At 36.7% G+C, this 27,763-nt stretch overlaps 1 protein-coding gene across 1 annotated transcript in view; it reads left to right on the top strand.

The window, feature by feature from the left end:
- Positions 1 to 22,798, top strand: part of LOC126248825 (uncharacterized) — a 651,409-nt gene extending 628,611 nt beyond the window's left edge. Inside the window, exon 13 of the mRNA XM_049950238.1 lies at positions 20,642 to 22,798. Within this exon, the coding sequence (XP_049806195.1) occupies positions 20,642 to 22,166 (1,525 nt within the window). The 3' untranslated portion in view covers positions 22,167 to 22,798. The remainder of the gene's footprint in view (positions 1 to 20,641) is intronic.
- Positions 22,799 to 27,763: the final 4,965 nt, after the last annotated feature.

The following is a 27,763-nucleotide window of genomic DNA, read 5'->3' as shown; positions in this document are numbered from 1 at the left end:
GAATGCAATTGCGTGTAAAGCACTGTTTTCATACAAAATGGTGCAACACTCATTTTGCTTGCCCAGTGAAAGAACTGCTTGATATAACCTTCTGAAAACATATTATTTCAGAAGTAAGATCACCTGCAAGGTCACCATGCATGAACCCATGTGCCTTTTGACTCTGGGGCTATCTAAAAGAATGTGTTCACCAGGGGCATGTTCTGTCCCTACCTTATCTAAAGGCCAGTGTACAGGACCACATTGCTCAGATTTCACCAGAACTACTGCAAGCAACTGTTGATAACAACATTTTATGGATGAAATACCTTGTCAGTGCCTCTAGTGCTCATATTGAATAAATTGCATAAGCAATGGTTAATAATAAAATCAACATTATGTCTTTTTAACTTGTTGGACCTTTTCTGCCTGCATCCCATTCCTAATCCATTACACACGAAAATATTTCTGTATGTCTTTTGTGTGTTTACAGTGCCGGATTTGCACCTGTTGGTCAAAATTGGAACCAATTTCTTTCTAGCATAAATCAGTTTCTCATTAATGCATTAGAATATCTACAAGTTTTGCTGCCCTATGATAATTACAAACCATTCTGGTCCTCTATGTGTAGCTGCACTTCAATTATAGCCACCTGGTAGCACTGTATAGTTTTGAGAATTTAATCATGTGAAACTCAGTGTATTTATAACACATTTGCAATATACCAAGACAGTAACTTGTTCTCGAAAGAACAGTTACTGTTGATGACCGTGCAGCTTTTCCCTGGAATAAATGATGACTAACTGACAACCTCAGCTGCCGACAGGTGTTGTTGATATACCTCGATATGGACAGCAGAAAATGTGTGCCCCGACCGGGACCCGAACCCGGGATCTCCTGCTTACATGGCAGACGCTCTATCCATCTGAGCCACTGACGACACAGATGAATAGTGCGACTGCAGGGACTTATCCCTTGCACGCATCCCGTGAGACTCACATTCCCAACTGTGCACAATTCTATATATGTATTGTACCTTATAGACATTTGCCCACCCACTCATTACTCGCGCACGCTTTGGCGATTCCCATAAGAGATTGGGCAACCTGTGCGCATTCGCACAGACAAAGGTCAATGGCGAATGCGAAAAGGTTGCCCAATCTCTTACAGGAATCGCCAAAATGTCTGCGAGTAATGAGTGGGTGGGCAAATGTCTATAAGGTGCAATACATATATAGAATTGTGGACAGTTGGGAATGTGAGTCTCACGGGATGCGTGCAAGGGATATGTCCCTGCAGTCGCACTATTCATCTGTGTCCTCGGTGGCTCAGATGGATAGAACGTCTGCCATGTAAGCAGGAGATCCCGGGTTCGGGTCCCGGTCGGGGCACACATTTCCAGCTGTCCATATCGAGGTATATCAACAACGCCTGTCGGCAGCTGAGGTTGTCAGTCATCATTTATTCCACATTTGCAATAATATTTGAGAGTCAATTGTCTCAAAAATTGTGCATAATTTCCATTAAAATAAATGATATTATGAGAAGGGAGTTACTACTCACCATATAGTGGAGGTGCTGAGTCATAGATAAACACACAGATAAAGCATTCGGCCCGTAAGGCTTTCATCAAAAACAAACAACAGACACACACACACACACACACACACACACACACATATGCAAATGCAAATCACACACACATCATCCATTAAAAGAAATAAATTATGGATAAGTAAAGAGATTAAAGCATTTTATGAAAGGAAAAAGGAATGTATCACTAACACAGGGAATTTAAAGTTCTATACGAGAAAGATGAGAAGAAAAATCTAAATAATTTCATTTTTTCTAAAGTATTTGAAAATATAATGTACTCATGGTTAGAACTAAAGTAGCAATAATTTACTTTGTACCTCACAATTTTCCGTCCAGGATGGTTTATCAACTGAGATTGCCAACTATATGTTTACTCATAAATATTACAAGCCTTAAATAAAAAAAATATCACTAGTTGATATTTTTTGTAATCTCTCCAAAACATCTAATACTATAGATCATAACACTCTTTAAAAAAGCTTCAGTTTTATGGCATTAATCATATTAGTAAATACTAATCTAGAAATAAAGTGTATTGCATGATGCCTCTGTGCACAACCAAACATTTACAAAATTGCTGTTGCATTACTGAGTCAGCTGGACGCATATGTTGCATGGGCTGCACAAGGAAGCCCTCAGAATGTAATATACACCTCACTTGCATTTGTGGAATATCGAGTTGACAGCTAATGCACCATGTAATGGTGGTGGGAGTGCATCGTACCATTGCAATAATGTCTTCCCTTTCCTGAACTGACTGGATGGTAATGTCTTGGAAACCATGGGAAATACGCTGGGACAGGGGGTTTGTCGAACAGGGAAATGTGCCTGGCATTCTGTCACAGCCGAATGAGCACTGCCATTAGAGCACCCAAACACAAACACCATGTCTGCATACTCTGCATGGGTCAACGTATGTGGCATGTTGCTGTACATGGACACATTGGACTTGCTCAATTAAATAACACTCAAGCACCACATCCACACAGCGTCACAACTGCTCAAAGGTCCAACCCATCACTGCACACTGGGTACATTTGTAGCTGTTGCCCAGTGCAATGCCACAGTGCTCCCGTCTGTTGGAAAACTCCCATACCTTTTGTAGCATGGATCAGTCATCTGTCCAATCATTACTCTGTCCACCACAGTGCCTACACTGCATTGTGATAAGTAATATTCACACTTGTCTTCATATTCATTCATGGATGTGAATAGTCTTCAACCTACTCCAGTTCTGTAATGTTCGAAAATTGGACATATGTTTATAGCAATTTTTGGATTTCAAATTATGTAAATGTCACCCATTTAACATACATCAAGGAGAGTTAACCCATAGCATAATTAATCCAGTTAGACAGGCAATAATGGAAGAAATTATTATCAAAGAATTAATAATTTTTTCTCTCCAAATGGGATCTCTCTTAATTTCAGAAAAGCACTGTATGTTCATTTCTGTATAACATATCAAATATTACCAACAACTTATATAGCCCAAGGCAAGTGTGATAGCACTACTGTTATTTTGTATATACATTAATGTTCTGGCAAACAGGGTAAGCAGCAAACTGTGACTGTTTGTTGATGGTGCTGTGGTTTATCAGGAGATATCATCATTGGTGACTCTAGAAGGATAAAAGAAGACTTAGACAAAATTTCTAGTTTGTGTGATAAGTGGCAGCTAGTTCTAAATGTAGAAAACGTAAGTTAATGCTGATGAGTAGGAAAATAAACCTGTAATGTTTAAATACGATGTTACTACTGCTTGACACAGTCACATCAATTAAATATTTCAGTGTGATATTAAAAGTGATATGAAATGGAATGAGCATGTACAAAGCTTCCTGGCAGATTAAAACTGTATGCCGGACCAAGAGGAGCCGAGGTACTGGTAGAAGTAATGTTGTGAGGACAGGTCGTGAGCTGTGCTTGGGTAGCTCAGTTGGTAGAGCACTTGCCTGTGAAAGACATAGGTTCTGAGTTAGAGTCTTGGTCCGGCACACAGTTTTAATCTGCCAGGAAGTTTCAAATCAGCGCACATTCTGCTGTAGACTGAAAATTTCATTCTGGAAGCATGTAAAGGTTGTAGTAGGGAAGATGATTTGTAACGATGGCTTACAGGGAGAATTTTAGGAAAATGTGATTCATCTGTAAAGGAGACCACATATAGGACTCTAATTTGACCCATTTTTGAGTACTGTTCAAGTGTTTTGGATCTGCATCAGGTCAGATCAAAGGAAGACATCAAAGCAATTCAGAGGCAGGCTGCTTGATTTGTTACCGGTTCATTTGAATAACATGCTAGTATTGTGGAGATCATTTGGAAACTCAAATGGGAATCCCTGGAAGGAAAGTGACATTCTTTATAATGAATGCTATTGAGAAAATGTAAATAACCTGCATTTGAACTGACTGCAGAATGACTCTACTGCTGCCATTATACCATTTGCATAGGGACCACAAAAATAAGATAAGAGAAACTAAAGCTTGTTCGGAGACTTATAAGAGTTGTTTTTGTTTGATCTATTTGTGATTGTAACTGGAAAGGAAATAACTAGTAGCAGTACAGTGTACCCTCTGCCATGCACCGTACAGTGGCTTGCAGAGTATATAGGTAGGTGTAAATATGAACAAGAACTAATGAAAAGGCTCTGAATGTTAGAGTAGGAGAAGGTGGGGTACAGTGTTAAATGGTGCACAGTGTAACACTTGCATTTGTGTGTAAGTTATCATGTTGGAAGCCTGGTGTGAACCTATTTATGACTGTCATTTGTTGTCATTTCAGCCAGTTTACATTGGATGCAATTAAAATTCATCTTTGGTGTGTGGTGAAGAAAATATATTTTGAGACATGTGAAGTAATTTTTTATCATAATATATTATTTCTATTGTGTATAGTTACAAACAATTGTTGTAATTCTGAGTATTATGGTCACAGTTAGCTACTAGTTTATCATACTGTACTGTGAAAAATTCATCAGGTTTTGCTCTGTTTTTGAAACTTATGAAATTATATAAATGTGCCCTGTGGGCCACAATGTAACAGTTTAATGTTAGACACAGAAAATACTTTTTCTGTTACACTGTGTCCCGCCCTCCCCTACTGGAACTGGAGGAAATATTTTCTTGTGCTTCTCATACTAATTTCAGCAACTTTTGCTTTTCGATTAATTCCTACTTTGAAGATAATCAACATCTTAACATAAATTAGTTATTTTCACTTGTTAATGGCTTATGGTATAATTTCTGGGGTAACTTAACAATTACAACTAAATTGTCAATTGTACAAAAGCAAACGTTGAGTATACTATGCAGAGTTTACGCAGTAATTGTGTTGGCATATAAATCACAATTTGTGAAGTATCACCATGCCCACAGTTATAAAAATATCTGACAATATATCACTACTCAGTGATGGACTGCCAGTATTAATGAGGATTACAGTTTGTAATAAAATAGCTCAGGGTCCCATGTGCTTTTGCACAAACTAAAAATGAAATAAAGTTTAATAGATCACTGTTCATAGGGCTTAGAATGTGAGGCTGGACTTTGCAAGTGGCTTTGTTATTGTCTGGAAGTGCCAACCAAATGCACTGTCACACTTACCCTAGATTTAGTCACACATATAGAATGCAGGCATGAATTATTGTGGTGAAATAATTACAGCTCAGTTCCCAATGTTCATATATTTGACAATAAATGGCAATTATTCACTTTCTAGCATGCTCTCACATCAGAGGATACAGATAGAATCTCAAATATCACTAAAGAGTGAGATCGCATTTGTGATTTTTATTCATCCTGTAAATTACGTTTTGTACCTTCAGTACCTTCAACAACCTAGTAACAAGTAATTATATTCATGTACTAGGTTGATACTATGTGCCATTGTCAATGTCAATATTATCTTTACTTTAGTGTTTCCTATGATCCGAATTAGTATTTTCTACAGAATTGTTTCAGCTATTATTTCAACTATTAAGTGTTTTTATTTAAATCTTAACAATAATCCATGAAAAATATCTTTTATGCTATTAATCAAAGTTGTATGTACTGTTTTAATGCAAGATTGTGTTGGGTACTGTGCACCCTCGCATTTGTAATAATAATAACAATATTTATTGAACATTAAAAGATCAAATATAATCCCTAGAAATACTGTGTGTGTATATATATATATATATATATATATATATATATATATATATATATATATATATATATATATATATATATATATATATTTTCCCCCCTGATGAAATCCATGCAATGTAAATTGTCTCTGAATGAATGAACTACTATTACTACTGTGCAATATGTACTTGTAGCATAGGGCATGTTATTACACTTACAGTCTAGACAATATAAATACAATTGATTACACAGTAAATACAAATAATAACTTGCACAATATATTCATAATAGTAAATGATTTGCAGTGCATAAACCAGAGTTAAAAATACATTTTTGTGAATCTTATATTGTACTGAGTAGTTGTATTTCTAGTTTACTTCCTAACACTGACTTCTAATTCTAGTTTCTCTTCATGTGATAAATAACATTTATCAGTCACAGGATGAACTTTTCCTCGTGGTCTGCTCATGTAGCCAGACATTCTATAGAACTCTTCTCCTATTAGAAATTTTTATTGGGGTTGCAGGGAACATCTCACTTTTGATGTTTCATAAGTTCTTTGGCAATGCTTCTATTAACTTTACACCAGAGTATTTATGTCCTGTTTTTAAAAATCTGAAGTCTATGTGAAATGCACCACAATTGTTTTCTGTTCCCTATGTTGTTGTTGTTGTTGTGGTCTTCAGTCCTGAGACTGGTTTGATGCAGCTCTCCATGCTAATCTATCCTGTGCAGGCTCCTTCATCTCCCAGTACCTACTGCAACCTACATCCTTCTGAATCTGCTTAGTGTATTCATCTCTTGGTCTCCCTCTATGATTTTTACCCTCCATGCTGCCCTCCAATACTGAACTGGTGATCCCTTGATGCCTCAGAACATGTCCTACCAACCGATCCCTTCTTCTGGTCAAGTTGTGACACAAACTTCTCTTCTCCCCAATCCTATTCAATACTTCCTCATTAGTTATGTGATCTACCCATCTAATCTTCAGCATTCTTCTGTAGCACCACATTTCGAAAGCTTCTATTCTCCTCTTGTCCAAACTATTTATTGTCCATGTTTCACTTCCATACATGGCTACACTCCATACAAATACTTTCAGAAATGACTTCGTGACACTTAAATCTATAATCGATGTTAACAAATTTCTCTTCTTCAGAAACGATTTCCTTGCCATTGCCAGTCTACATTTTATATCCTCTCTACTTCGACCATCATCAGTTATTTTGCTCCCCAAATAGAAAAACTCCTTTACTACTTTAAGTGTCTCATTTCCTAGTCTAATTCCCTCAGCGTCACCCGACTTAATTCGACTACATTCCACTATCCTTGTTTTGCTTTTGTTGATGTTCATCTTATATCCTCCTTTCACAACACTGTCCATTCTGTTCAACTGCTCTTCCAAGTCCTTTGCTGTCTCTGACACAATTACAATGTCATCAGCGAACCTCAAAGTTTTTATTTCTTCTCCATGGATTTTAATACCTATTCCGAACTTTTCTTTAGTTTCCTTTATTGCTTGCTCAATATACAGATTGAATAGCATCGGGGATAGGCTACAACCCTGTCTAACTCCCTTCCCAACCACTGCTTACCTTTCATACCCCTCGACTCTTATAACTGCCATCTGGTTTCTGTACAAATTGTAAATAGCCCTTTGCTCCCTGTATTTTACCCCTGCCACCTTTAGAATTTGAAAGAGAGTATTCCAATCAACATTGTCAAAAGCTTTCTCTAAGTCTACAAATGCTAGAAATGTAGGTTTGCCTTTCCTTAATCTTCCTTCTAAGATAAGTCGTAAGGTCATTATTGCCTCACGTGTTCCAACATTTCTACGAAATCCAAACTGATCTTCCCCGAGGTCGGCTTCTACCAGATTTTCCATTCGTCTGTAAATAATTCACGTTAGTATTTTGCAGCTGTGACTTATTAAACTGATAGTTTGGTAATTTTCACATCTGTCAACACCTGCTTTCTTTGGGGTTGGAATTATTATATTCTTCTTGAAGTCTGAGGGTATTTCGCCTGTTTCGTACATCTTGCTCACCAGATGGTAGAGTTTTGTCAGGACTGGCTCTCCCAAGGCCGTCAGTAGTTCTAATTGAATGTTGTCTACTCCCAGGGCCTTGTTTCTACTCAGGTCTTTCAGTGCTCTGTCAAATTCTTCACGGAGTATCATATCTCCCATTTTGTCTTCATCTACATCCTCTTCCATTTCCATAATATTGTCCTCAAGTACATCGCCCTTGTATAAACCCTCTATATACTCCTTCCACCTTCCTGCCTTCCCTTCTTTGCTTAGAACTGGGTTGCCATCTGAGCTCTTGATATTGATACAAGTGGCTCTCTTTTCTCCAAATGTCTCTTTAATTTTCCTGTAGGCTGTATCTATCTTACCCCTAGTGAGATAAGCCTCTAAATCCTTACATTTGTCCTCTAGCCATGCCTGCTTAGCCATTTTGCACTTCCTGTCGATCTCATTTTTGAGACGTTTGTATTCCTTTTTGCCTGCTTCATTTACTGCAGTTTTATATTTTCTCCTTTCATCAATTAAATTAAATATTTCTTCTGTTACCCAAGGATTTCTACTAGCCCTCATCGTTTTACCTACTTGATCCTCTGCTGCCTTCACTACTTCATCCCTCAGAGCTACCCATTCGTCTTCTACTGTATTTCTTTCCCCCATTCCTGTCAATTGTTCCCTTACGCTCTTCCTGAAACTCTGTACAACCTCTGGTTTAGTCAGTTTATCCAGGTCCCATCTCCTTAAATTCCCTGTGTTATGAGAAAGAAAAGTCTCATTGGTCTTCAGTTTTGTGGGATCTCATATGGCAATTGCAATGGTCTTGTTTATATACAGTGTTGGAAACGTCAAAATATTGATATTGGAAACAATTTCTACAAGATTCTTTATGCTTCTTTTTCAATATAATTCAGATGGTTTTCTTCTATAGTATGCATATTCTTTTCATTCCTGTGTTGGTTTAGATGCCTCTACTAGGATTCAGTAAGTATGAATGGTTCAAAATGTCAATGACAAAAAGTGCATAAGAGGTCTTGATGTGCATACTGAGCCAGTTGTTTCATTACAAATATCACTGAGATTACCTTTTTGGAAACAGTATTCATCTGCTGCTTCCAGTTTAACTCATTGTCTATTGTTATGCCTAAAGACTTAACTGAAAATACATCTTCCAGTTCTTTTTCACCTGGAACAACATCTATGTGTTCTGCCTTTTCTTTAGTGTTGAAACCCATGTACATAGTTCTTCAGATTAACAATTAACTAATTTCAATGAGCCATTATGCTGTATGTGTTTCTCACCTACTTCAAAATTTTTTGGATAGATATACCACAGTCATATTATCAGCAAACAGTATCTTACTTTCATTTTCATATGTTTTTATGTTATTTAAAAATAAATTGAAGTGGATATGTCCTATAACTGACCCTTGAGGTACATCATACTTAACACTTCTAATTACTGATCAGTACAAGTCGTTAATGGTTACATATTGGCTCCTGTTACTGAGATGTGATATTATGCAACCTGCTGCTTGTCTACAAATGCCACTGTTCTCTAGTTTCTTTGCTGGTAGAACATGATTAATTGTGTCAGATAGCTTGGATAAGTAAAGATAAATTCCAGGCATCATCAACCAGACCTTTACAATAAGTTCTGGTAATGGTTCAATTGGTATTTTCAATTGCTGTTTTCAGTTGCTGCTTGTAGGTTCCATGACAGCTGCCTTTATAATAATCCTGGCAGCTATCTCACATAAAATCTGTGAACTATTCCACAAAATTCCAGAGAAATAAAATTTTAAAACCAAGGTTCCATATGGGTAATTAATCTCAACAATTAAAAGTCAAGACTGCAGCACCTAATCATAAAATAAATTCAATATTCACCTGATGTGAAAACATGACTAGGTCTGCAACCTATCACCAGATAAAAATATTCTCAGTATTTCATGGTAATGGATGCAATAAGTCCAAGCCCCTATCCTTACAACTGCTCACAAACAATTTTAAAGTTCACCTTGCATGAAAAAATTTCTGTGACCCAGCTTACGACACTGGCTGAAAATATTCTATGTATTTTGTAGTACTGTGTGTGAAAATTACAAGTCCCAGGTTCAATACTTGAAAAAATACCACATTCCAATTAAACATGATTCAGCTGTTGTTCCATTCACATCATTGTCCCAGACAACCATACAGATGAAACTGCCCCTAAAAACCCCCCAAAACCCACATAAAAATGACTGCTGCCTATTTATGACCTTGTCTAGAAATAGTGATACTATACATTTTTTGGAATATTTTAAATTACTAATTTCTACATTATATACATGTATTATACATCAGTTTTCACCAGACTTTTATTAGATTTCCATTCAGGATTCCATTCAGGATTCAAGATTTCCAATCAGGCAAACAGTTCTCTTTATGAAATTGTCCATAATTGAGACTACTTTTCCTTGTTTCACTAACAATAATTATCAATCAAATAAAATGGGCATAATATATACCTATATAGTTATAATTTCTATTACCTGCTGCCACTGCTTTTTATGTTTTTACAACACTTTCAGCAAAATTCATATTTTGGCTTTGGGTTCAAGTTGTATATAGTTTATCAAACTTACAGTAATGTGTCCTGATAGTTCCCAAAGTACCCTATCGATGGAAACTTTGTTTACAAAAATCAATCCATGCATTCTCAAAATATCAAGTTTTCAAATACATTTTATATGGAACATCTTTAAACTCAAATATCTTAAAAACTACCACTGCAATTAAAGGCGCATACCCATCAAATAAATCGTCTTAATTTTCTCTCTTAAATAAAAGTATTCATTTTTGTGTATCAATCTGAGTTCATTTTTATTGAATATTTGTATGTTTAAACTATATTTCTTTCTTTTTGGGTTAGTTATGGATGATGTCTCCTTCCAGCAACTGGAAGCCATCAGTTTCCCCATCTAGCACATGTTATGAGCACTAGGAGCAAGGTCATAGGTATTCCTCATACTGACTGTGTTTACCAATGACTCCATTTCAGACATGCCACTATCTATCAGCACTGGCTACAGGTTTTTCAGCCCACAGCCCCACTGAAGATCATCCCTCTTTCATTGTCAAACAGTCAAGCTAGATCAGCCGTGCCCACTCTTACATAAACACAGAAAATGTGCAAACTCTTGCATCTACATTTTATCAGTCTCCAACATTCCATAGAGTGCTGCACTCTCTCAAATAAAATAAGAAAAAATTACCTTCAGTACTCTTTACTAAACATGTTTGTGGCTTCCCAATAACGTAAAAGCCTGACAGACTGCAAAGCAAATTTTAAATATAGTCTTCTCTCATTACTCTTGCACAATTACTTCTGTTTCATGCAAATATTTCCTCAGAACTAGTTGCATGTTGTAATGGGTTCTTCAGTACTGCCTGTTCAATGATATAGCTTCAAACAAAATGTTGACTATTATTTTATAGTTAGTTTGCTTTCATTCTGCCAGCACATCTGTAGCTGTAAGCTTGTTGGTTCATTGTTGCTCTCGTTATCTTCTGTGGAGTATGTTGCTGGACCCAAAACATTGCACTTGTACTAAGAAATAGTGAACCATAAAAGGATTGTTATTCAAGTAACTTCCAATGGTTATTCCAATAAATGCCGTTTCTGAACTTTGAAATAGATACATTCTTCAGTATTCCCACACTCAACACTAATAACATATAATACTTAGGCCTTCAGCAGTAGTACAAAACAGTATCAAGTCCTTTTGCAGTACCACTGCTACCAAGAGCCAAGAAAATCCATTCCACAACATTCCCACCAAGTCTCTATACCTCCCTCTCAATGAACAAGAACAGCAATCTCACATAGGGGTCAAAGAGTTTATAACATTATTGATAATAATCACTGTTACAACTTTGAAACAATCATAATATTAGTTCAACATTAATTTAAATGTGCAGGGTATAAATAACTCATTTTTATGAACGTGCACTGAAGAGTCGAAGAAACTGGTACACCTGTCTAATATTGTGTAGGGCCCCTGTGAGCCCGCAGAAGTGCTGTAACATGACATGGCATGGAGTCGACTCATGTCTGAAGTAGTGCTGTAGCGAACACACCTTGAATCCTGCAGGGCTGTCCATAAATCTGTAGAAGTAAAAGGGGGTAGAGATCTCTTCTGAACAGTACATTGCAAGGCATCCCAGATATGCTCAAAAATCTTCATGTCTGAGGAGTTTGGTAGCCAGCAGAAGTGTTTAAACTCAGAAGAGTGTTCCTGGAGCCACTCTATAGTAATTCTGAATGTGTGGGCTGTCGCACTGTCCTGTTGGAATTGCCCAAGTCCATCAGAATGCACAATGGACATGAGTGGCTGCAGGTGATCAGACAGGATGCTTACGTATATGTCACATGTCACCTATCAGAGTCATAACTAGACATATCAGGGGTCCATATCACTCCAACTGTACATGCCCCACACCATTACAGAGCCTCCACCAGCTTGAAGAGTCCCCTACTGACATGCAGGGTCCATGGATTCGTGAGGTTGTCTCCATACCTGTACATGTCCATCCGCTTAATATAATTTGGAGCAAGACTTGTCTCACTAGGCAACATGTTTCCAATCATCTACAGTCAAATGTTAGTGTTTATTGGCCTAGGCAAGGCATAAATCTTTTTGTCATGCAGTCATCAAGGGTACACAGGTGGTCCTTCAGCTCTGAAACTCCATATCGATGATGTTTCATTGAATAGTTTGCACAATGACACTTATTGACGGCCCAGCATTGAAATCTGCAGCAATTTGCAGATGGATTGCACTTCTGTCACATTGAATGATTCTCTTTGTTTGTCATTTGTCCCATTCATGCAGGATCTTTTACCGGCCACAGTGATGTTGGAGATTTGATGTTTTACCAGATTCCTGACATTCACAGTACACTCGGGAAAATCTACCTCAAAGATGCTGTATCCCATCACTCGTGTGCTGACTGTAACATCACATTCAAACTAACTTAAATCGTGATAACCTGCCATTGTAGCAACAGTAACCGATCTAACAACTGTGCCAGACACTTGTCTTAAATAGGTGTTGGTGACTGCAGAGCCATATTCTTCCTCTTCACATATCTCTGTATTTGAATACACATGCCTATACCAGTTTCTTTGGCACTCCAATATATTGAAATTATTCTTATCAAATTGAACATATTCATACCCACTGGTATCATACATTTCTTATAATATTATTGGCTTGATTGCACTATAATGTGAAGAAGGTCTATAGTAGCAAAATATGTTTACTTTATTATAAAATTTGTGTTTCACTTGTAACATGAGTAGTTACAAATATTAATATGTTAATTTTTGTTAAATTTGAGCTACTATACTATTCAAAATTCCTTGAGTGCCTAAAAGAAAACCATGCACACAAGGAAGTCATGAATCTGTAACACACAGACCAATTTGTTCCATGTATTTTCGATAGACATTGTGGAAATAAACTATGGAACATAAAACTAACTAATAAAAATGACACATATATGTCACTGTAAATCTTCTTTCTGATCTTAATTCTTGTGCAGGTTCATATACTGACTTGAAAGTCATCAATCAATGCATGCAGGTGGATGCAGCATTTCTTGTTCCATAAAGCAGCTGAGCTGGTAACACACCAACACTTATTGGTGAAAGTATGATCATTTGAGTATCAAACGAAATTTGTGACTGTATTGAGTATCTTTTCATAGGGAGGATGCTTTATTTATTTATTTAGTACTTATAATCCTACATGTATAGAAATATACAAGGATATTGGACATGGTTAAGTCTTTATAAAATAAAATACAGTTTGTATTGCATTCCTAAGTACTAGATACTTAAGTAGTTTAGCAAAGAATCACATATACAACAAACATTAGAAACAACATGCAAAGTAGAATATTCATAATGCATATTTATTTCTGTTGTTTGGTTTCTAGGTACTCTGTCAGACTGTAAAAGAAATGATCAATTAAATATACCTTTAGTTCAGCCTTAAAGCTACTGAGTTTACTTACTGGTTTAATATGGTTAGGCAGATTATTCTAAATTTTTATCCCAATATGTAGAGTGCCTTTTTGATTACATGATGTTCTCACCTGTTTCATATGAAGATCAGATTTTTGTCTTGTATTGTATGCATATATATCTTAATTTTTAATAAGATATCTGGGTGTCTATCAATATATTGTTTTATGAAACCTGGTAAAAATGCAAGGAAGAGGAAGAATTGACATATTTTTCAATATGGGTCTGCATGATTTCCTATTGTTTACCCTTCAATAATTCTTGATATTATCTTTTGCACCCTGAAAAGTTTAATGTTTGTTGTTGCATTGCCCCAGAAGATTATGCCATATTTAATTACAGAATGCACATAGGAGTAGTATACATTTTACAGGCTGGCTTTGCTGCAACAACGTTTTAAGATCCTTATCATGTTGTAGGTTTTGCTTAGTTTTCTTTGCAGATATTCAGTATGAACCTCCCATTATGTGTTGTTCTGGAGCCAGAGTCCCAGAAATTTTGTGCTGTCAACACTTTCAAGAACTCTGTCTCTTAGTTCTATTTGTATGTTTGGATGGTGCCTTCCTTTTAGATTGTAAAAGTTCAGTGCTGTCTTTTCTTTGTTTATAATTAGCTTTTTATAGCTGAACCACTGTTCATTGTTTGGATAGGAGATTTCTTCTTCTGTTTTCCCACTAATAAGGAAGCTTATATCATCTGCAAGTTGGAGGAGAAACAGAGTGGATCCTAATACCAATCCTTGAGGGATGCCATATTTCACTTTTTCATATCCTGAATAGTAGTAGCTGATTTTGTTGTCAGTATATTGCACTTCAACCACCTGTTTGTGGCCACATAGGTATGTCCTGAGCCACTCATTGGATATACCTCTAATTCCTAATTGGTCAAGGGGGGAATCATCAGCAGGCATAGAAGTAACTTTAGTGGTACCCAGGAATGTATTTGGACTCCTTTTGTCATTTTGTATGTTAATTAACTCACATATAGTATTAATAGCGGCCTCCCACTGCCAGTCCCCTGCCACAGGGGACCAAGATGCAAGACCTGCCCAACCCACCCACCCTGCACCATCTACTCCAGTCCTGTCACAGGCTTATCCTACATCATCAGAGGCCAGGCCACCTTTGAAAGCAGCCATGTTATATACCATCTCTGCCTGCAACCACTGCACAGCATTTTACATTGATTTGACAACCAGTCAGCTATCAACTAGAATGAATGGCCACTGCCATACTGTTGCCAAAACAAAGGTGGACCACCCAGTGACACAACATGCAGCAGATTACCACACGTGAGATTTCGATGGCTCCATTTCAACCTGTGCCATCTGGATCCTCAACACATCCACCCACCATCAGCTTTTCTGAGCTGCGCAGAACAGAGCTATCATTACAGCACATCCTTCACTCCCCCCCCCCTCTCCATGTGTGTGTGTGTGTGTGTGTGTGTGTGTGTGTGTGTGTGTGAGTGTGTGTACAAGCTTGAGAAAGGAATTTCATTCTGATAGCTAGCAAAGCTCAGTACCTTATGACTGCGTACCTATCATCAATGCAGCACTTCTGTGAGTCATCTCCTTTATTCCTAAATAATTCATATTAGTAACCTCAGATGTTTTGCAGATGATGCACTTACCTACACCAAGTAACATCTGAAGAAAGCAGCATCAATGCTGCCACAATTTGACTCAGTTGACACATATAAATACCTGGGTGTTACAATTTGTAGGGATATGAAACACAATGATCACATGGAGTCAGTCATAGGTAAGGTAGGTGGCAGAGTTTGGTTCATGGGGCAGAGTACTAGGAACATGTAGTCAGCATACAAAGGAGACTGCTTAAAAATCACTTTCACATACCAGCTTAGAAACTGTTCAAGTATGTGGGACCTATATGAAACAGGATTATGAGGGTATACTGAACATGTACAAAGAAGGTGGTTAAAAGTTTGTTTAGCTCACAGAAGCTCATCATGGAAATGTTAAAAAATTTGAATTAGCTGACCCTGAAGGTATATTCCAGTTATCACATGAAAGTCTGCTTACAAAGTTTCAAGAACCAATATTAAATGAAAAATCTATATATTTTCTTCAGCCCTCTATGTGTCTCTCCTGTAGGGGTCATCCGGGTTACTTGTTCTACTTTTAGGCATGTTATTGTTTGATGGTGGTAGCTCCTGATGCAGCTTTTTAAAAAAATATTCTTTTGTTCACGGATGTGTTAGGATTTTAAATTCTTTAAACACATTGCTACATGATTCTGTTTGGCTAATTCATTTCAGGACTTATACACTTTTCTGCTGGAATTTAAAGGAAAGATGACAACTCATTGTATAACTGAGATGTAGTGTCATTGAAAGGCACATAAACAAGAATGAGAATGTTTCCAGTTTTGAGATGAATTTTTTGGGGTAATTTGGGTGAGAAATGTAGTGGGGAGCAGGAGGGAGTGTTTTTGAATGTATGATTAATGTCTTTGAGGATGATGTTGCAGGAGCACACAATATGAATGTAGAACCAGTGAACTCATTGTGGCCACAGACTGTAAATGCAATCATATCATACACGAGCTTCGTTTTAATGTGCATAAGCATTTTACGTAAGGATGACAGCAACCAGCTGTCCACACCAGTGAAATGCCATTGCCTAATTGTTGCCAAGAATATAGTTCACCAACAAGGGCAAAACATGCTCAATTTCAATGACTGCTTCAAAACTTTGCTGTTTCAATCCTTCAGCACCAGTTTCTTTGACTTCCATAGATGTGAAGTGTCATAGCAACATATTGTTTGATCCCATAATCCTCCTGGCCACAGTCTCCACCAGCCCCTGCTCCACACCTACCTCATGCAAACTCACATGTGAATAATGTGCTGGAAAATTGATTCATAGTGATTTGTTTTAAGGATGTTAATATTGGTAACAGTTTTGAGAAATTTAGATCCTTTCACAATGTTCAGAGCTTTGCACTTGTTTGATGTTACTGTTTTCCTATATTGACAAGGCTTAGCTCTGATGATGACATGTGTAGCCTAAAAGTTGCAAGATTTTGAAAGTCTAACATGTGCTGAAGCAAAATATTTTGGAGTTCCACTTGATAATGACCCAAAGCCCAAAATTGCAATAGTGAAGTGAAATAAATAGTTTTCTGCAGTCAACAGTGAAGATGATGTCTTTAATAGAAAAGGCCAAAATTTGTTTGTAACATTTTTAACGAATGTTTTATGTCCCCAGCTAGCACTATAATTCTAGATGCAGATCCACACACCTCTCTGCTGTTTTATGGTGATAATGAGATGCATACAACATATTTTTCAGCACATGGAATATCTGAAGTGTCTAAATAGTTTACTAATGAAGGCATATAAGTAAATACCACAAAATCAAAGTTACTGGAGTTCAAATCAGGCAACTCATACCATAGGTGTGTAGGAGATATTTCTGTTGTACAAACTGTAAGTGTTCTGGTCTGCACCTGAATGACACTCTTCAGTGGGAAAATTGTGTTAACTATGTAAGCAGAAAAATAAGCAGCACATTGTATATGATTTTCTAACTGTCCAAAGTTGTATGAAATAAAACAGTATACCATAGAAAAATTTTCTCATATTTAAGTTATGGGATAGAGCTACAGGAGTGTGCCAGTAATGTGCACTCGAACAGAGTACTAGTGCCACAACAGGGAGCTGTTAGGCTGCAACATGGTCTGGGATACAGGGAAACCTGTCTTGATGGCCTTATCAAAAATGAATATTTCACTATGTACTTATTTTATATGTATAGAGTTATGATTTTTTCCCTTTTTTTTTAAGCCATCAGGGTGACACACCTAAATGCTATGATGGACATAACCACAACCCAAGAAATAATAAAAGTAATAGACGTAGTTCATATATCAGTGGCTCAATGTGATACAAAAAGTTGCCAGAATTAATAAAAGTATTTACTAGGAATTCATTTACAACAAAATTAAAAACTTTTATTAAAAAGAAATGTATGTATTCACTGGAAAAAATCTATTGTATATACATTATGTATTAACATTTGTAGTTAAATATGTATTAAACCTTTGTACATAAGTATGGAATGTACTATACCTTTGTAACAACATGACATTTGCAAAAGACATCATTTGATGACCACACATAAAAATAAATATAAATAAAAAATTAAATATAAAATGTCTGTATGACATGATATGTACCTCAAAAACAGGGTCAGTGTTCCAGTATAAGTCATGAATACATTCTGCAAGCACCTTCTTTTCAGTTCTAACTCTCGTATCTCAATACCCCGCCAGTTAAAACCTGTCAGTTGTTTTCAACAACTGAACTTATGTGTTCATTGCATTTCATATCTCTAAACTGTATCATTCTTAGGTAGTTGCATGACATAGCAGAGATTAGTTGTGATCCATCAGCCATATAGTTCAATGGTACTACATTTTGAACTTTCTAAAGTGTGCAGGTTTACAGTAATCTCTATTAAGATGTAGTTGTTACTCTCATATTTGGTTAAGTTATAACTGTACATTGATACAATTTTTTTCATTAAACTTTCTCATTGTGTGTGTGTATTGTGTATTGAACCGGGAACCTGAAACAATGGAGAGGCTTTGTCCACCCACCCCACCACCGCCCGAAACCGAACACCCAGGGTTATTGTGCAGTTCAGCCCCCAGTCAACCCCCCCCCCCTCCCCTTCCCCCGGGAACGTCTTGTACCACTCGAGTGTAACCCCAAATGTTTCTGTGGTAGAGTAATGACAGCGTACACATATGTGGAGACAGTGTTTGCGCAGCATTCACTGACACAGGTAACTGAGGTGGAATAAGGAGAACCCGCCCACATTCACCGAGGCAGATGGAAAACTGCCTTAAAAACCATCCACAGGCTGGACAGCACACCAGACCTCAACACGAATCCCCCAGGGGGATTCGTGCCAGGGACCGGCATGCTTTCCTGCTCGGGAAGCAGTGCGTTAGACCGCGCAGCTAGCCGGAACTTTCTCATTACTTTCTGAGTCATTAACATGGGCAATAATATTACTTCTGTGTTTGTAGATAATTCTTCATCTGGGATAATGTGCAGCATTATCTTAACTTATTCTGTGATACGTTACACTGATGACACATTTTAGCTCTGTATCAACAACATAATTATTTCTTCATTTCCACTGCCACTAAAAACTATTATATAGTCCAGAAAAAAATAACATTTCCTGTGTAAGTTGCTAAGGAATCACTGTTTGCAGAAACAAAATCTTTATTCTGATAAAGCTCAAATTCCATTGAGAGGAACACAGCAATCACATCTCTAAAGAGATATTTCAGTTATAATACCTCATGTGAAAATTAAGAGATGTAGTGAGCAGTGATTGCTTGTGAGTGGCAGATTTTAGACTTCTGCACTGACAAAATTTACTATGGCTTGCTTTTATGTGGGCATTCTTATCACATCATTAAAATTTAAAAATGTGTTGCATATGAATTTTCTAAGATCACATGGAGTACAGTTGCTTATCTGCCAGTGAACAATGAACTACTGACAGTGAGAGGCTCTGTGTTTTCTAGTAGTTTGTGTTCATATTATTTTACAAGTTTTTTAGCACAAATCCTTGTATAAAATACAGCAGGGCTCATTTGTTATTATTGTTTTCATTCTTTGTAGCTTGCAGTTTCTGTATTGTTGCTCAGCATTGACTGCAGCACCACAGTCATGTGGTTTTGTATATAGTAACATAAGCATCTATACTCCCATCTGCTTGTCTGCCAGTGTGTAGTGAACTAGTGTCAATGAGCAGCTCAGTGTTTTCTAGTCGAAGTGGTTGTCTATGACATTCCATATACATAAATAAGCTGATGGATGGGGAGAGCTGTATTCTGGACTGTTTTCTGATGATTTTGCAGTATATGGGAAATTATTGTCACTGAGTGACAGCAGGAGGTTACAGGATGACTTAGACAGAATTTATATTTGGTGTGATGAATGCCTGCTTGTCCTAAATGTAGAAAAATGTAAATTAATGTAATTGAGTGGGAAAAACAACCCTATAATGTTCAAAGACAGTATTAGTGGTGTGCTGCTTGACACAGTTGCATTGATTAAACATCTCAGCATAATGTTTCAATGCAATATGAAATGGAATGAGCATGCAAGGAAATGCACATGATCAGCTTCAGTTTACTGGGAGATTTTAAGAATGTGTAGTGGATGTATACAGGAGACCTTGTATAGAACACTGGTGCAACCCATTACCCATTCTTGAGTACTGCTTGAGGTTTTGAGATCATCACCAGGTCAGATTAAAGGAAGACATGTGCTGCTAGATTTGTCACCAGTAGGTTTACTCAACCCTTGGGTATTATGGAAATGCCTCAGGGACTCAAATGGCTATTCCTGGAGGGAGATAATGATGTTTTTGTGAAACACTGTTGACAAAATTTAGAAAACAGACATTTATTACTGAGTGCAGAAGTATTCTACTGTCACCAATATTCATTTCGAGTGAACACCATGAAGACAAGATAAGGGAAATTAGAGTTTGTGCAGATGCATTCAGACATTTCTCCTTCAGCAAAATACTCAACTATAAACAAAATTTGGATCTTGAATCTTCTTTATTGATGTCAGTTACATTAAAGGAAACTGTCACTTTTTTAATTATTTTGTACCTACATTCAGCATGTTAATTATTCAGTGGCTTAAAGAGGTATTACATACCTCTTAAGATATTCCCACTGTCCTCCATAAAATTATATAGGAATTCTAACTCCACTGGAACTTTTTTATCACTAAAAGGAATGCCATAAACTGATCTGCAACTTTGTCTTTTCCAGAGGTAGCAGCAGTTTTAGTCCATTGGGCATCACCAAACATCACCAAACTTCAAGCAGTGGCCAATCTGCCAAGCCCATACACAGTTCATCTGCAGCACTGCTGTCTTGGCCAAGTTCATCAACTCTGGGACACTCTGACATCAGTCTTCACTATCAGGAACCATCAGAGGAATGTAGCACATGCATGGCGAGTGCTGCAAATGTTGTAACAACTGACAAAATCAATAAGTACACTGCAACTGAATCTCAAAGACTATGGTCACAGGCATCAGAGTCTTCATTAGAACATTGCTCTACTACCAAGAAAAACTTTCACTCTTCCATCCCTTCTAATTTTGAAGGAATAGGTGACATAATTTTCAGCAAAAAGCTGGCTCCAAGTCACCTCCCAAAAATCAAAAGCTGTCCAAGATTAATTCCAGTAAGAAGACAAAGTTCTTCAGAAGGTTCAAAAAAGAAAGGCGTTCGTTGGAAACCTATGCTAGATAAAGATGGATCAAAAACGGGATCTAATCCCAGAAGAAGAACTGTGGACACAGTTCCTAACATATCTGAAATATATAGTTACTCGAGCAGTTGTCAAGATAGTGAATCAAAGATGGATTCCAGCTTTGATTTGGTCTGCAAACATTGCAAACATTGTACATTTTGCCAAAGGAAACTTACTCATTCATCAAATGAGCTAGGAGGATTTAATTTACTTCAAGGCAGTGGCGATAATTATTTCAGAAAAATGACAAAAAGTACACCAAATCTATTAGTGACAACCAAATGTATTGTAAGCCAAGATGATCAAGGGTTTCAGTTACTGCCAAATGAAATAAAAGAGATAGGGCAATCTTCTATTAGAAACTCTGTCACTAAATGTATGGGTGTTCCAAGTATTATCAAAACAACTCATGACATTTCAGAATGTAAAAATATAGGCACTACTGCTAATCAGAATCATGTATTTTGTTCAGGTTTCCTTAGGAGAATTTCAGATTTTGAAGGAAAGTATAGAAATGGAAAATCATTTCTAGTGAACAGAAAGTGTTACAGTTTGCCAGATGTTACATTGTATTCAAGAAATAGTGAATTATTTTCAGATATCAGAGAGAATGATAAAATAAAATCTTCTGTCGAAACTGGAACTACTTCAGCTCCAGAAAGTCAAAGTTGTCATTTTTTGTTTTCATCTTTGCTGCAACTCCACAGTAATGAGATAAAATGCCCCACAGTAGGACATAATAATAGTGAATCTTGCCTCCATAGAAGTGTGTCTGAATCTGATTGTGATATCAGGCCAGCTGATAAAGACTGTAGTGTCAGTAGAAGAGATAGTGCAGCTTCTTCATTTGTAGTTTCTGAAGATTCAGAATCCTGGAGATCAGCTGACTGGTCAGTTCTATTGAAAGATTTCAAATCTAGTCAGAGTTCTCTACCACAATATACGAGCAGCTTCTTGGGAAGAGAAGCAACAAACATTTCCTTGGAAGAAGTGGTTATTGATAAGTCACATGAGGAGATTCCAGGAGATACATAACAATGATTAAATAATGTTAAAATATCTTTTTAATTATGTACACTTTGTACATGGATTTTTACTTCAAGACTCTCAGACATCCATTCAATGTTTACAGCAGTCATTGTAAGTTACATCCTGTAGTTTTGGGAGTTCTACTACTTGTACATTCTACTTGTCCAAACTGTTTGGGCAGGACAAGCAAAAGAGATCAAGACTGATAACATGTTGAAGAGATTGTACGTTGGATAATCTTTCTGTGCTAATTTCCTCTGTGAACATTTTTGTGCTTTGTGATAGTAAATGTAATTTAAATATTTACCTGGCACACAAAAACGATATTTTATAGCATATTACTTCCAGAATCTCTTAAGTTTGATTGGGTACACAACAAAAAATTTTACTAATTAGACATATAACACCATCTCAGAGAATGTATTCTTACATTGTTGTAACTGGTATTTTTATGGTACATTGCCAATGAGCTAATGCAAATTAACACCATATCTATTGCAAACTGTAACAGGTAGGCAATAGAAATTGAAGTAGACTACAAAATGAAATTCCTCAATTTGTGGAAAAAGGACTTCTCTTTCCAATATATTTGCATATATATATTTATATGTGGTCTAGGAATATTCCAGTTGCATACCATGCAGAATTGTTAATTGGTATTTACAATCAGTTGCAAATAAAAGTATTTTCAGTAGTATGGATTTACTGTTATGTGATTTCCTTCACAATAATTTTCATGTATTGAAAGAGACATTACAGAATGCTTTTATCACAAGGAAATGAAGTTTGCATTTATGTGTCTACTTTACTCTCCAGAAAGTATGTTCACCCTATCAAAATGAAAATGCTACCAGTTTATCTCTTGTATACCTCTCTCTCTTTTTTAAAGTTAATCAAGGTACAAAAAAGTATGGCATCATCAATTGCCATTCCTTCTAATTTTTAAAATAACTGTTTCTTATTTGACAGTATTTGAACTATGTGTGATTGTTAAGCTATTTTAAGGGTGATTATCTGATTTATGCATGTTACAAAAAATACTATTACACAATTGCTATGTCTGAAAGATATGTACAAACTGATCAACTATAACATTATGACTGTCTACCAAACAGCCAGTATGTCCATCTTTGCCATGGATAACAGCAGCAACACATCATGGCATCAAAGCAGTGAGGCCTTGGTAGGTCGCTGGAGGGATTGGCACCACATCTGCACATACAAGTCACCTAATTCCCATAAATTTCAGCGAGGAGGGCCATGAATTCTGATGCCACGTTCAATCATATCCCAGATGTGTTCGATCAGGTTTAGATCTGGCAAGCTGGGATGCTAGCACATCAATTGGAACTCACCACTGTTTTCACCTTACCACTCCATCAGATTCGTGACCTTGTGATATGTTGCATTATCTTGTTGAAAAATGCCCCTACTGTTGGGAAATGTGGTGGTCATGAATGGGTGTACCTGGTCTACAACCAGTATACCATACTCCTTGGCCATCATGGTGCCTTGCACAAGCTCCACTGGACCCATGGATACCCATGTCAATGTTCTCCAGAGCATAATGGAGCCACCATAGCTTTTCTCATCTTGCACTACAAGTGTCAAGGTGCTGTTCCCTTGGAAGGTGACAGATTCACACTCTACCATTGGCATGATGAAGAAGGTACTGTGATTCATCATACCATGCAAGACTCTGCCACTGCACCAACATCCAGTGCCAATAGTCATGTGCCCACTTCAGTCATAGTTCCTAATTTTATAGTGTTAACATTGCCACATGCATGGGTTGTCGGCTGCAGAGGCTCATTCTTAGGAGTGTGCAGTGCACTGTGCATTCAGACACACTTTTACTCTGCCCAGCATTAAAATGTGATGTTTGTTCCACCACAATTTGTCACCTGTCTTGTTTTACTAGTCTGCCCAACCTACAATGTCCAACATCTGTAATGAGGGGTGACCACACAACCCTATGACATTTGGACAAAATTTCACCTTGGTATCGTGACATGTCAAAGACATTCACCACAATGCTCTTCGAAGACCTGACAAGTCATGCAGTTTCCGAAATGCTTGTGCTGAGACTCCGGCCATCACAATCAGCCCTCAGTAAAACTCAGATAGATCACGCATCTTTCGCATCTACACATGGACAGCATGCTCACTGATACTACTTGCACCATGCATGTGTCTAATTAGCACTCATTCTTTGCCAGGTAATGCTGCTATCACCTGGATGGGTTTATATTGATAGTAGGTCAGCGGTCATAATGTTCTGGCTGATCAGTATATATCTCTACAATAATCATCATTATTCCTAATGTGGCAATGACAGAATTCCACAGTATGGAAAAGAAAAATAATCAAATTCAGGAAATTTGTAGGTGATTTTCAGCTGTTAATGACTTAAATTGATTTACCATAACTAAAATATAAATCTGCAGATATAGCCACACAACAGGCTTCTACATGAGAGTAATATATTTTTTGTTGCATATAGTGTGTGAAAAATAAATAGCGATCTGGGGGAAAAAAAAGTAAATCAGCTGTAGACATCAGAAAAAGAAAAATATTTTGAACGTTAAATGTTGAGTATATTTTATCTTATAGGCATTTACATTTTTTTCAATTTCAATAATTTTGAGTAGCTCACAGCCTGCCTAATGTTTATGAGACATTCCATATACTGAATACAATATTCCAAATTTAAAGGCTAAGTGTAATGAGGGACAGATTACATTTATGTTCATACAATATTTGGCTGTTTAGCCAAGTTAGTATCTATCTAGAAGCTGAAGAATTTTAACTATTGAACTTATTGTTAAAGCATGCTGTTTTAGTAAGAAAATAAAGTAAAAGCATCATCTGGTGAACTTGGAAAACATAAATCTGTCAGAAATCAATAAGTTATCTTTGAATGGTTTTAATGAGCATTTTGGCAGAGTAAATGATGTCTGCAAGAACAAAATTATCACAGCCTGCTGGGAATTTAATAAGTGTTTGATTAAGTCAGCACACAAGCATTCTGTTATTCAATATTCCACACTGCTATGACCTGCTACATGGATAAACACAGAAATTAATGTAGCAAATGCTCAGTTAGAGAAAATATGTAAGCATTTCAGTAAAATTAGTGTGACAGATGTAAACTGTACTGGTCACAACTTTTACATTTAAATGGTGTTAACAATCTTTTTAGAATGAAGATGCTAAACACATTGTAAAATAGCAACAGCATAGATTTCATTCACACAGATTTAAGTGACAACTTACAAATGACAGACATAATTAAATACAATAACCATGTCACAAGCAGCTTATTCCCATTGAAAATAAAAAGCAGAGAGCCTCATTTTAGGTAACTATCTGTGGCACTACTAGAAATAAACCGACGGCCATGTATCAAAAATATCCAACAATAAAGGACAGGCCAATAGCTACATGTTTTGCAAAACATTGGCTTCAGGAACAGAAAGTCTCTCTTGGTAATTTATGGAACTATATACTAGCATCATACTTTTGTGGGTCAGTTTACAGATATGGTGATAACTATATATATCTCTGCAAAAATGGTTAACAAGTATGGTAAAGAATTGAGTTGATCTAGTAAAATTAAGCACTGATGAATACTTTAAATTTGGATCCACACATACAGTAATAAACAGTACATGATTTATAAACATCAATGTTTATCAATTACCTGACATTAGTAGAATATAATTCCTGAGAGAGTGAGGTGATCAGATATGATGGTAAACAAAAAATAATAATTCTGTGTAGCTGTTTTAATATTAACTGCAATATGAAATCAAAACTGAAAGATGAAGGTCAATCACTACTAATTTCACACAACTTACTTAATACAGTCAATGCCCACACTATAGGTACTGTTAATTGTGCTATATCTATAGATTATATTATAACAAATGTACATAACAGAGTAAAAGTAGATTAAAGTAATCTGTCTGATTTCAAAGAACAAAAATATCCATAAAGCAAAACCAGGGAACCTCACTATTAAGTATCAGCAACTGAATGAGAATAATATAAGTAACTTTAAATAAAACCTTTTAACATTATATTGAATAAAAAGACTCAGTAAACATAAAATAGACTACCTAAGTTTCAAATGGTACTACTGGGAATACAAAAAAAATAGAGAGAGAGAATCTACAGGAAAGTAATAAAATGAACAAAGAAACTGGCTATTGAAAATGCCATTAGCAAATCAGGAAACGAGATTAAAACACTGAGTCAGACCACTAATTCAGAAACAGGACTGGTAAAGAGTAAAAACAATAATCCCAAAGAAATCATATGGAAACATGTTCTACAAAGTATTTCAGAAGCAGTAGCATATTCATTTAATAATTACTGCATAAATGTTTATAAAAATCTTACAAGTACCTTCTCACCTCTTGCAACTAATGCTATGTAAATCCTAAGCTATAAAGTTATAAATTATAAAGTCTATCTACATCTACATCCACATCATATGCTAAAAGCCACTAATGGTCTGTAGTAGAGGATACTTTTGGCACCACCAACTGATCCCCCCTTCCCTGTTCCATTCACAAATGGCACATGTGAAGAATGATTGTCAGTAAGTCCATGTATTAGCTCTAATTTCCCACATTTTCTCATGAAGAGCATTTTGTGAGATGCAGAGGAAGCAAATGTGCTTAATAGTTATTTCTTAAATATTGTAGAAAGCGCAGGGACAAAGAATTCAAGAGAAAAATCACAGCAGTATGTTGAAAAAGTAAAAACTAAAGCTCCTCCTGAACAGGCTATGAAGGCCCAATGGTACCAACCGGCCGCTGTGTCATCCTCAGCCCATAGTCATCACTGGATGCGCATATGGAGGGGAATGTGGTTAGTATACCGCTCTCCCAGCCGTATGTCTGTTTCTGAGACTGAAGTTAAAGTTCAGAAAAATTCCAGTAGGTCATGTTAGGAGTTAGGTAGTTTTGTTTACATTACCATGTACCTCAAGGATATAGTTCATCACAGAAGAATATTAAGACATTATTTTATAAACATATTTTTGCATACTGAAAGTTCTCCATGTTTTGCATGCTGCACTTGGATCTCTTGTGCACCTGCACTTGAACCCCTTGCCTTCTGAATGTAGGTCAGTAATGAAATTATTTTGAAAGTAGAAAATCACTTATTTTTATTTTTAAGAATTAAAAGTTGGTATTACAAAAAAGTAAAGTTCAGTCAAGAAACATACAATCTAAAAGGCAGAACAAAATAAAAATTTTCATTTTCATTCATCCTCTTCATTTCCATGAACATTGTCCAGAGCTTCATCTCCTTCATCTCCATCACTTTGGTCTGCCTCTTCATCACACTGACTTGCTGCTTAGGCTTGAGGCTGAGTGGCTACATTTTTTAACACCAAATGAAAGGGATGATGGATGGGTGGAACAAACTGGAGCAGCTCAATCAGGTCTTTTACTTTTTGTGGTTTTAGTGTAGGCTTTGTTGTTGTTGGTTGTAGAGTTGGGAGCTTTGCAGGTAGTCTTCCAGTGGCGTTTTGTTTCAGGCTAAGTTGACTGTATGGCTCTAGGTATCCTGCCGAATACTTGCAGTGT

The sequence above is a fragment of the Schistocerca nitens genome, chromosome 3 (genome assembly GCF_023898315.1).
Source record: "Schistocerca nitens isolate TAMUIC-IGC-003100 chromosome 3, iqSchNite1.1, whole genome shotgun sequence".
NCBI lineage: Eukaryota > Metazoa > Arthropoda > Insecta > Orthoptera > Acrididae > Schistocerca > Schistocerca nitens.
The sequence above is the reverse complement of the archived record's forward strand: the minus strand, read 5'-3'. Positions and strand labels throughout refer to the sequence as shown.